We start from the raw sequence: 12,448 nt of genomic DNA, 5'->3' as shown, positions 1-12,448 counted from the left end.
CTGCTTCTGAAAGATCACAGTGATATACAGAAGACTCTCACATTTTAAATTCATGCAGATTGCTGATAATCATTAGCAGTGTTGGTTAAACTGATTCTACAGTAGAAGGCTGCATGGAGTCTAGTGTTCCGAGATTGTTCTGTCACAGTTTTTCAAAATGGCTATATCACTAAATTTCATATTTCGATTATTAATATTTTACACTTGTTATACTACTATATTAAAGGAAACCTAACGACAGAAACAAGTTAGCTGCCAATGCTGACTTGTAGGTACTTCCAGACTCTAGTTTAGCTAGTGAATGCAGACCTAATCATGAAGGAAATGATCATGGTCAGTTGGAAATATCCAGTATGACCGAACACTGTTGCCCAAGTTTTGATTTGCTGGAGGTGTCGGCTCTAGATTGCTGGTACCCATAGACATAAGAGACATAACACTGCAAAAATCTAAATTAAATTGGGCTTTCAGTCATTTCATATTATGGGTAAGTCAAAATGAATGCCCGACTCCATCTACAACTTTAAGTTTGTCTCCAGGACAGGAAGTGAAGGGAATGCTTTATAGTGACAGCAGTGAAAGCCTAATGCCCCGTACACACGATCGGACTTCCTGGCAACAAAACCATGGATTTTTGTTGGAAGGTTGTTGGCTCCAACTTGTCTTGCATACACACGGTCACACAAATGTTGGCCAACAATTACGAACATGGGAACGTGGTGACGTACAAGACGTACGATAAGCCAAGAAAAAGGAAGTTCAATAGCCAGTGCGGCTCCTTCTGCTTGATTCTGAGCATGCGTGAACTTTTGTGCTTCGGACTTGTGCTCGGAAATTCTGACAACAAAGTTTTGTTGGCGGAAAATTTGAGAACATGCTAGCCAACATTTGTTGGAGGAAAGTCCGACAACAAATGTTCGATGGAGCATACATATGGTCGGACTTTCAGGCAACAAGCTCACGTCCAACATTTGTTGTCGGAAAATCTGATCATGTGTACATGGCATAACATTGATTCGAACCCTTCTCCAAGCTATGTGGTGCTTTTATTACTTTATATTTCTTTTGGAAAAATTTCTCACTCTGTCTTTTCATAGAGGGACAGAAAGTGAAGGAAAATCTCTGAGTCAGGGCACAGAAAGCAAATAAAAACTTACCTGAGGGTATAACCCTTTTCCTTTATGCAAAACTAAAAAAAAAAAAAAAAAAAAAAATCAGGCTGGAGTAAAGCTTTAATATTGGCACCATAAGTATGCTCTCCTGAAAACAGGTGTATTGAAATAGGGGGCGCCCAATAAATTTTATAATGTGTGGGAGCCATGATTTGCAGCACCTGGCCTAGCCCCCTTCTCACTGGTCTCTTATAGGTTGCTACAATGCTAATTATCGTTTTGAGATAAAATATGGTTCCTGTTTGCATATGAGGGTATCTTCTCAGCTTGCTATTGGCCAAGACCGGTATCAGACTAGCCGGTATAGTTGTGTTCATTGCCTTTCTGATGTTGTAAGGCTGATTATTGCTATGATGTGATTGTTAACTGTGTGGTTTTTGTTGCACTCCAGTTATACTGGAGCTTCCACATGCTATGATGATATATATATAGACCAGGGGTAGGTAACCTGGGACCCTTCAGCTGTTGCAGAACTACAAGTTCCATCATGCCTCTGGGAGTAATTGTAACTGCCAGCCCTGCAATACCTTATGGGAAATGTAGTTCCACAACAGCTGGAGGGCTAGTGGTTGCCTACCCCTGTTACAGACTCTAGCGATACCGGCAGGGGTTATCTCCAGCTTTAGACTTCTGCAAACCCTTTGTGAAGATAATCGCTTACTTATTTTTCGGCTATGTTATACAAGTAATAACTGTTACATGGATGGAAGCTACCCTATATTTTGTAATGGAATGTGACTGTGCTCACATTCTGCTTTTCTTTTTTTTTTTATTTGTCTGTCAGTTATTTTGCAACACATGTAATTTGTGTTAAAAAAAATTACATTTATCATGACTTCAACAATTTTTTAATATTTTTTAGATTATTGTTCTTCTTACAAAGAATATTTGTGCTGTATTATTCACTTCCTCATAAATGTAATAAACTGTAAAATTCTTTGCAGGCTCCTGGTATGAAGAGATGATCAATAATCGGAACAAATCAGTTGTGCGCAGTATGAGTTGGAACGCCGATGGCCAGAAGATTTGTATCGTTTATGAAGATGGAGCTGTTATTGTTGGTTCAGTGGATGGTAATAACAGGCTTCTATAGAGTTTTCTCTGACCATGATCATAGGTTATAGCATCTGCAAAGCAAATCAGAGTGTTGTAGATTCTGTGGACTGTAAAGGTGGCCATACACACTTTGATTTGAGCATTGCTGGCGTTGATTAGGCCTCTGATTTGGGGCTTCCCAGAGTGCTTCTGTGTTTTAGAAGTGGATTGTTGGAAAATCTGTGCCTGACAGATTCAATTTCTTCTTTTTTATTGTGAACAGGAATTGAATGTGTAAACTGTGCTCATGTTGTTTGGTGCCTGACTGTACATACTGTATGGTACACTGAAGCATTTCTCATCTACCTTGTGGAGAAATGTCTGGGCAGGTGAAATTACACTGGACAATGGTAATGAGAAAGCTATATGTACCTTTCAGACATCCCAGCCTGCAGAAATTAATTTCAGGGAGGTGGCAAACTCATTCCAGTGAGGTGACGCTTCACGCCGCCCCCTCCCCCCCCCCCCCCCCCCCACCATTAAATGCAGCCTTTCTAGTGCCAATTGAATGCAGCCTTACCAGTGCCCATGAAATAACAGCTTGATCACACAGCGCTCTGAAACGGATTTGAAACTCTCGGTGGCAACTGTAACAAATTTCCGCCTCTTATGATTCACATTGCACTGATTCAATGTATCATTGGATCCGTGTTCTGTCTATCTAGGAGACGGGACTTTGTTAGCCCTTGTACACACGGTCGGACATTCTGACAACCAAATCCGTTGGATTTTGTCCGACGGATTTTGTCTGAAACTGTTGCATACACACGATCGGACAAAGTTGTCAGAAAATCTGATTGTACATAACGTGATGACGTTATTTCGTTACGACGGGACTACGTTCAGGCTAGTAGCCAATAGCTTTGGTCTAGGAATTTGATCTGAGCATGCGTGGCACTTTGTCCGTCGGAGTAGGCTACACATGATCGGAGTATGTCCGATGGGAGCATTTTGTCCGAAAATTTTACCGGCAAGTTGGAAAAGTTGGTCCATCGGATATTCCGACGGAAACAGTCCGATGCAGACCACACACAGTCGGAATATCCGACAAAACGGTCCGATAGGACACATTCCGTCAGAATCTCCGACCGTGTGTACAAGGGCTTACAGTCCTCCTCCTCACACAGATGGGGACGTCATCACATCCGCCTGTCACTCAGCCACAGACAGAAGACCTGCTCGGTCTTCTGTCTGTGGCTGAATGACAGGCCTGGCTGGGAGATCTCCCGACGATTCCCGGGAGCTTTGGATGTCTGACCTTTTTAAAAATGAACCCTGGGGAAACCGTAGAATTTTCTGAAGTTAGTCATACGTGGTTATACTTTGTGGGACTGTCACATAATTATGCCCAAATTGCAACAATCTGTAATTCATGAAATGTCATATCAGGGGACCTCAGAAGGCTACCATTGGGTATAACGTCAACCTCAACATTTGTTAGTGCTGTGCTTTTTGGATATGGCAAAGAGAAGCTAGTACTGCACCAAAAGTATTAAAGATTGTATTATAATACAAACAGTGCATATGGATGTGATGGGATGATTCTAAATTACCCTGTTCCATTGTATATGTTTGGATTCATTGGCCTATTTGTACCATACATACAGTGGTGGCAAATACACCTCCTGGTTCAAGGTAGTTTAGAAGTTGCTAATTTTCTGCAGCTGTACCCAGTGCGAAAAGCTCCTAACATTGCCTACATGGCCCTATTGTATACTGTACATGATCAACTCTGAATCCACCCAGAGACTGCAACACATTTCCAGGGGTTTACACATGGAAACACTAGAAAGAGATCAAATTATATTTCTGTATCCACCTTATTTGAGTTTCTTATTTCAGACCTTTCATGCGTTTATTAGAAGACATATTTTAGCCTAATACAACTTTTTTCATTTTAGATACATTTTTGGAATAAGAGATATTTAATTTCTAACATCATCAGCTGGTAACTGTACTTTTGTAGCTCTATCCCGACAGGAAGAGAAAGGAAATCTACTTTTTTTGTTTTACTTTCATTTGTATTTTAAACAATATTTGTGTAAAATACTGTACTGTCCTATGCCGTGATATTGAGTTATTACCTTTTTGTTATAACTTACTGCTTTTTGCTTCATACAGGAAATCGAATTTGGGGCAAAGAACTGAAAGGGATACAGTTGTGCCATGTTGCATGGTCCCCAGACAGCAAAATCCTTCTGTTTGGCATGGCAAATGGAGAAATACATCTTTATGATAACCAGGGAAATTTCATTGTAAGTAACAAGAGACAATTTATGCAGCACTTGTACATGTATATTGTACATTCGCATCACCCCCTGCCCTCAAGGTCCCTAACTCACATTCATGCATACACATTCTAGGGCCTATTTAGACAGGAGCCAATTAACCTACCAGAAAGTCTTTGGAGTATGGGAGGAAACCAGAGTTCATGGAGGAAACCCAGGTAGGCACAGGGAGAACATGCAGACTCTATGCAGTTAGTGCATTGGTTGGGATTCAAACCAGTGACCCTAGTGTTGTTAGGCAGAAGTATTTAAAGACTACCCTCTATCTACCCTTTAAAAGGAAAAATGCCTATGCTTAGCTTTTCTGAAGTCGCTCCAATCCAGTCACATGACTGGCTTCCAGCAGCGGCATCAGTGTAGAGAGGGGGCAGCTGACTATGGATGGCCCATAGTAAGCCTATGGGTAACACTATCACACAGGATCTGCAGCCATTTCAGTGCAGAGGAGAGATCACTGACAACTGGCGCTGGAGAGATCACGTGACCATACCAGAGCGAATTAAGGATAGGTAAGTATAGGCATCTTTCCTTTTACAGGGTAGGTAGAATAGAATTAGAATGAGGGTGGGAGTAAGCTTGCACTTAGTTAAGTTTTGACTGAACTTCCACTTTAAAGGATAACTATGCCGAGGTAGTTTGTGGCTTTCAAAAAAATTACAAATGATATACAAATGATTCACTGGGCAACAGAGTGGGTTAGTGGTTAGCATGTCATGTTCTCCCTGTGCTTGCGTGGGTTTCCTCCCACTTTCCAAAGACATGCTGGTAGATTAATTGGCTTTTGGCTAAATTGGCCCTACTATGTGAGTGTATGTATGTGAGATAGGGACCTTAGATTGTATACCTGGATTCAATGAGGGCATGGACTGATGTGAATGTACAGTATGTAAAGCACTGTGTAAAATGACAGTATTGTATAAATGCCTGTAGTAATAATACTAACAATTAGGATGCTCTAGAACCATTGCCGGTGAAAAAATCTTTATATTGTGGCTATTTGAGTTAGAGAAACAAAATGGAGAAATTTAAAAAGCCATGTAATTGGTCACTTAACTAATATAAAGATACTGCGTGTCTCTCCTCCTAGGTAAAAATGGTTCTGAGCTGTTTGGTCAATGTGTCTGGTCCTCTGAGTATTGCTGGAATGCATTGGTACCCAGGCAATAAAGGATATGTGGAGCCAGATTGCCCCTCTCTGGCTATATGTTTTGACAATGGAAGATGCCAGATAATGAGGCATGAGAATGATGAAAGTAAGTAAATCTTATGTTATATTTCACTGTTCTGGGTGAACTGACCACATGTTTTTGATGAATATTTATGTATATATCCAGTATGGTCAGATCCTGGTGACAACCAGTCTGCAACTGGCACTTATGGGTTTAGTTCAGGTTAAATAATGAAAACAACATTTAGCTTTGGCTGAAGTGTACAACCCTTACATATACCCAGTGAAGTGACTGGTCACAGATGGCCAGCACTGGCAGTAATTATACACACCTAAAAGAGGGGAGGGCTATGACCTACAAGGAATGAGATGCTGCACTAGGTCAGATTTTCTAGCAATTACAGAGGCACATTGAAAGTGAATATGGAAAGGGAAAAAAAAAAAACACTGCAAGTAAGCATTTAAAACAATTGATTTTTCTGTACTGTTACCTTCAATTTTTGAAGTGGTTGCCATGACCTTTTTAAAATTAAAGGGAAATTAGTGGGCTGAAATACTTACCTTTCCTGGAGAAGATGCTGTTTGGCTTTTGGTCATGTGATTCCTATTAAAAGGGCAATCAGACTTCTGACTGGCTGATGGTTCCCTTTCATAGAGATTACATGACAAACTGTTCAGGGTTTGCATTGTTTGTTTAGTTCTGAAGAGAGCTTAGTTCAGCATTTTCTCTAGGAAATTTCTTTCTTTCTTTTAAAGCGGAGTTCCACCCATTTTCTACACTTCCTCCCCTATGGTATCCCCTGTGAGCATCCTTTTCGCAATGGAAATTAAATTTTTTTTTTTTTTTAAAGGAAATACCTTTTTTAATTACCTTCTTTCTCCTGCACTTCCGGCAGTATCCGCCTAGGCGATTACGTCACTAGGCGATTGGCAAGGGCTCCTGGGATAGCAGCATCATGTATCCCAGGAGTCCTTGTGAATCGCCTAGTGACGGGATCTCGCAATGATTGACGGGAACGTCCGCCGGCGCCGCTATAGCAACGTGTTAGAGCTCAGGAGGAAGGCGCGCCGCACGGTGACATTACTGCGCAGGCGCGAGATCAGGAGGTGCATGCTGGGTAGCCAGCTGCACAGATTCCCGGAAATAAATAGAAGAGGGCTTCAGATGCCCACAGTGGAGATGGACCCTGCCTGCTTCCGAGATTCATGTACTTTTAATAATTTCAAACAAATAAAAAGGACTCCATGAATAACACTAAAGCTTGCATATAGAGTGGATCAAGTTAGAGTGGAGTCTTAAAGAAAATTGAATTGGGGGACTGTAACTCTGCTTTAATATTCCATTAAGGCCTCTTGCATATAATACGCCTGTTTGAGCTTCTACTTTTTCCGATGTTTTTTTTTTGTATGTATTTGCGTGTATTTATGCGCATTTTCGAGTATATGCGCAAAAACTTATTCTTGCATTCTCATTCTGCGCAATATATAAATGGGCATTTGCACGCATTTATGCATATTTGCACGCATGAGGCATAAATTACAAGCACAGCGTTTGTTTAGACATCTCTGTGCATAGGCAATTACAATTAAATGGGCTGTATTTTAGCTCAGTAAAAAAAAAAAAAGCTGTACTGAACTTTTTCAAGCTGCTGTGTGCAAGCGGTCTAATATTTATTTCGCTATCTCAGAAAGACTGTTAGCATGTCATCATTTAAGTGTAGGTCTTCTTAAATAAATACATTGATTACTGTTAAATTGCTAATTTCTCAGTGTTACCCAAATGTGTTTTTTCCTTTTTTAGACCCAATTTTGATTGATACTGGAATGAGTGTAGTCAGCATACAGTGGAATCACTGTGGAAGTGTCCTGGCTATAGCAGGCTCCCAGAGAGCCACTACTCAGGATAAGGACGTCAATATTGTACAGTTTTACACCCCATTTGGAGAGGTAATTATTATTTAGATGCTTATCAAAGAGAATGCCATCTGTGGCAGATCTGATTTCTTATTTTCCAGGTCAACTTGAGAGTGAAACTAAGCCTTGATTGATCGTTGTGGGTGTGCACATGGGTGTCTTTTTACTTCAATTATTTTTTGATCCTTTTTGCTCTTTTTCTATGTATAGAATGGAAATCCAAGCACATTTGCTGTTTTTTTTTATTTTTATTTTTTTTGTTTTCCTTTTTGCTAACATTAATTTTATGTTCTTTTCCCTGGCATTTTAATTTTAGTTGATGGCTTTGTCCACTGTAGTCCGCTTGAGTCCATAATTTTTCTCCACCGCTAAAGAAATATCCTGCGCATGCGCTGTTAATAGCATTGAAGTGGCGCATGCGCGGTAAAGGGCCGCCGTCAGCTGTTTCAGTGACGGAGCCGCACTGGAAGTGACGGGGTTCGTTTTTTTTCATGGGTCACAGAAAAATTTACAACACCTGCCCTCATTCAAAACTTCTTTTAAGCAGGTACCACTACATATATTAGCTAATCTAACCTAATAACTACCGTATATACTCGAGTATAAGCCGAGATTTTCAGCCTCTTTTTTGAGGCTGAAAGTGCCCCCTCGGCTTATACTCGAGTCACCGCTGTCTGACTGCTCGATCAGCGTATCGAGCAGACAGACGGCGGACATTAAAATTCAAAAGCCGCGCCTCCTTCTCCGCCTCCGCCTGTGATAGGCGGAACACTGAATTTCCCAGCAGTCAGTGTTCCGCCTATCACGGACATCCGCTCATTCTCATACTACGGACGAGTATGAGAGGATGTCCGTGATAGGCGGAACACAGGCTGCTGGGAAATTGAGTGTTCCGCCTATCACAGGCGGAGGCGGAGAAGGAGGCGCGGCTTTTGAATTGTAGAATGGCCGCCGAGAAGAGCGGCGATCCTGGAGCGGCGATCCATCGGCACGGCACGGGACGGAGGAGGCACGGGACGGAGGGGGCACGGGACGGAGGGGGCACGGGACGGAGGAGGCACGGGACGGAGGAGGCACGGGACGGAGGAGGCACGGGACGGAGGAGGCACGGGACGGAGGAGGCACGGCACGGGACGGAGGAGGCTCGGGACGACGGCGGCTCGGGACGGAGGCTTGGGACACAGGTAGGCTGGACACACACACACACGGCTGCACGGACACACACACACACACACACACACACACACACACACACACACACACACACAGGGATGGATGGATGGATGGATGGATACACACACACACACACAGGGATGGATGGATGGATGGATACACACACACACACACAGGGATGGATGGATGGATGAATACACACACACACACACACACACAGGGATGGATGGATGGATGAATACACACACACAGGGATGGATGGATGGATGGATGGACACACACACACAGGGATGGATGGACGGACACACACACAGGGATGGACGGACACACAGGGATGGACAGCCATGTCTCACCCTCGGCTTATACACGAGTCAATAAGTTTTCCAGTTTTTTGGGGGTAAATTGGGGGCCTCGGCTTATATTCGGGTCGGCCTATACTCGAGTATATACGGTAACTACTATCTATTAGATAGTAGTTAGTTATTATCTAATCCTAGCTAAGCCTTTCCACTTGCTCGGCACAGCCACATTGTTTATTTAAATAAAAGGTATAACACTATCTCCCCCCCCCCCCCAATAAAATGCAGCTTATTACAAGCATATCACTGATGATTTGCGCCAATAGGCGTCATCCCGGGACTCATCACGGTGGTCTGTTTGTCGATGGTGAGCTTGGCGCAAATCATCAGTGATATGCTGACTATGTTTTTATGCTTGTAGTAAGCTGCATTTTATTGGGGGGGGGGGGGGGGGAGATAGTGTTACTCCATCTTTGGTGTTTTATTCTGCATTTTGAGTGTAATACTCAGTTTTTTCAATAAATGGAGAAATTGCATATTTTTTATTTTTTTTTGTCCTTTTTTTTTTTAATATGATTTTATCCGATTAATCAAAAAATAATCGGCCGATTAATCGATTATGAAAATAGTCGTTAGTTGCAGCCCTACACATCTATTTGTAAAGAAAATGTAAAACCATTTATCATTGTCCTTCCCCTTCACATTTGTGTGCCACTTTGTGTTGGTCTATCACAGCCTTTCTCAACCTTTTCAACACAGAGGAACCCTTGAAATGGTTCTCCGGCCTCGGGGAACCCCTGCTAAAAATTAGAAATCTACAACTCATGATACAATAGTGTGATGGTCAGTGGGAAAAATGGTCCTTACACTTGTCATTGGGAAGAATTACCTCCTTACAGATAGTTAAAAAGATCAATGGTGTCGGTGGGAACTTATCTGAGTGGCAGAAATTCCCCATTGCTGAAGGAACCCCTAGCAACCTCTGGAGGAACCCTGGTTGAGAATCACTGGTCTATCATATAAAATCACAATAAAATAAATTTTACGTTTTTGGTTGCAACATGACAAAATGTGGACAATTTCAAGGGGTATGAATACTTTTTCAAAGCACTGTAAATTCCTCCCCTGTTTTCTTCATGTACATTGGTTTGCCCCTGCTGATGGCATTCAGAAACCTGGGGTATAAAAACACAGTACAGGCTAGGTAATTATAGGCTTTTTTTTTTTTTTGGTAGCGTTTTATGCTTACATTTGCAAATTGCCAATTGTAGAAGTGGGAATTATGAGAGAGAACAATTTCTGTTGTATTTTATTTATTCATTTTTTTTCTCAAGCATCTACGTACCCTGAAGGTTCCGGGAAAACAAATGTCTGCTGTGTCCTGGGAAGGAGGAGGGTTGAGAATCGGACTGGCTGTAGATTCATTCATTTACTTTGCAAACATTAGACCAGATTACAAGGTAAGAAATGTAATTCAATCATGGAGTTACACATGGGAACATCATATGACACCTACATTTATAGAACTATTATATACTGGCACCTTCTGCCAGCTTTTTATTACCAGTGAAGCTTTACACTTTCTTCTTCAGCACAGAATGCATTAAGATAAAATTAAAACCTTCTGCCTTTACAACTCCTTTAATAACTCTGTGTGTTCAATGAGCTTCCTTGTCTATAATTTGGCCACACATGGTTTAATAAACCAAATCCCTGTCAGTACAATTATCTGGTGTTATTGGTTATTATCATATTTGATTATTGACTGCATTCTTTGATATTTTCCGATAGCATGGCATGAATGGGCTCTGAGAATTTAATTTTATGGGAAATTTGGTGATTTGTGCACAAATAAAGCATGTTTTAATTGTCACATTAAATATATTTTTTACCATCATGCTGTTTATTTGTTTTTTTCCTTGCAGTGGGGCTTTTGCTCTAACACTGTTGTATATGCTTACACAAGACCTGATCGTCCAGAGTATTGTGTGGTTTTCTGGGATACCAAGAATAACGAGAAGTTTGTGAAGTATGTAAAGAGCCTGATATCTGTGACCACATTTGGCGATTTCTGCATTCTCGCTACTAAGGCTGATGAAAACCATCCCCAGGTTGGTCTGTTGCTTTTTAAACTGAACTCCAACCTTCCCATCAGCCTTGCACAGTTGTACAGGATCCCCTGCTGTACGGAAATAGTTTACACTTATTTCACTGCTCACTGTGAGCATTAGAACACTATGGGGGGAATTCAAGAAAGCTGCTGCGCCACTTTTCTGGCATTGATGTATTGCGCCAAATTCATGAATCATTTGCAATACTTTTGTTTCTGACAGCGATTTGTGCACCAAATTCAGGAAGTTCTAAAATGCACCACTTTTTACATTGTGTCGCAGTGAATGCGCCAAATGTAAAAGTTGTGCTATTTAACACCAACTCTCTTTTGGCATACAGAGTAAAAAACTGGCTCAGACAGATTTTTCAAAAGTGTCTTGAGTACATTCTAAATGTGGCGCAGCATGAGCTAAATTCAAGCTCAAGTTCTAGATAGGTACCTAAATTTCACGCATTCTTCATCACTTTCATGAAATCTGTCTGCACCAGCCTTTATGAATTCCAGGGTATGTACATTGGAAGCTGCAGCATGTCAGATAGAGGTGGTCTCATTTCCTGGCTAGAAGACGCCTTAACCCTTTCCTCCCCAGTCTGGCTGTTCCTGTCCTACCCCTTTCATTCATTGGATTTCAGTTCTACCAGCCATGGAGGCTCAGCATCACAAGATTTCCTAGGGTGGTCTGCATGCAAATGTAGCCACCATGAAACATCTACTTCTCCGGGTGGACATCCTTCAATCAAGCCATTTTGATATTTGCTAGTCTCCCAAGAGCCAGCATGCTACCTTGCAGGGTGCTATGTACAACACCCTGCTAGCCCCTCCCAACAGCCATGATGTGCTTGCATTGCATAGAGTATATGATATGTGCCTGCCTTATAAAAACATATCCTGTTCTCTTTGTATTGTCTCTTTTGTGTAAAATCCCTGGTGTTCCTGCCAGTCCCTCTGCTTTCCTAATAAAAACTGACCAAACTAGGTATGACAACCCACCTTAGTCAGTTCCCTTTCTGTGCTGGGAACTCAGCCTGCTCTCCTCCAATGATCAGACTTGTCCCACACCCTTCCACTGGGAAGCTCAGTGTAGTGTTGCTTCCCCCTCCCCCCGCTCTTATGCAGCTGAGAACAGGGAGAATGTGATCACTTCTAAAAAAAAAAAAAAAGTGAAAAGGGGTATTTATAATGTTTTTTTTCATATCTATACACACAAATATTTTGCCTTTTTATTT

At 41.7% G+C, this 12,448-nt stretch overlaps 1 protein-coding gene across 2 annotated transcripts in view; it reads left to right on the top strand.

The window, feature by feature from the left end:
• The window catches only part of WDR35 (WD repeat domain 35), a 109,767-nt gene that overhangs the window by 20,061 nt on the left and 77,258 nt on the right, over nucleotides 1-12,448 (top strand). For both annotated transcript variants that reach the window (XM_077488829.1, XM_077488828.1), the window contains exons 5-10: nucleotides 2,117-2,245; nucleotides 4,389-4,522; nucleotides 5,643-5,808; nucleotides 7,525-7,670; nucleotides 10,444-10,569; nucleotides 11,035-11,220. In XM_077488829.1, the coding sequence (XP_077344955.1) occupies nucleotides 2,117-2,245; nucleotides 4,389-4,522; nucleotides 5,643-5,808; nucleotides 7,525-7,670; nucleotides 10,444-10,569; nucleotides 11,035-11,220 (887 nt within the window). The remainder of the gene's footprint in view (nucleotides 1-2,116; nucleotides 2,246-4,388; nucleotides 4,523-5,642; nucleotides 5,809-7,524; nucleotides 7,671-10,443; nucleotides 10,570-11,034; nucleotides 11,221-12,448) is intronic.

The sequence above is a fragment of the Lithobates pipiens genome, unplaced genomic scaffold (genome assembly GCF_037356315.1).
Source record: "Lithobates pipiens isolate NorthernLeopardFrog02 unplaced genomic scaffold, aLitPip1_a1.2 Scaffold_18, whole genome shotgun sequence".
Taxonomy (NCBI): Eukaryota; Metazoa; Chordata; class Amphibia; order Anura; family Ranidae; genus Lithobates; species Lithobates pipiens.
Note: the sequence above shows the minus strand (reverse complement) of the source record. Positions and strands in the feature narration are given on the sequence as shown.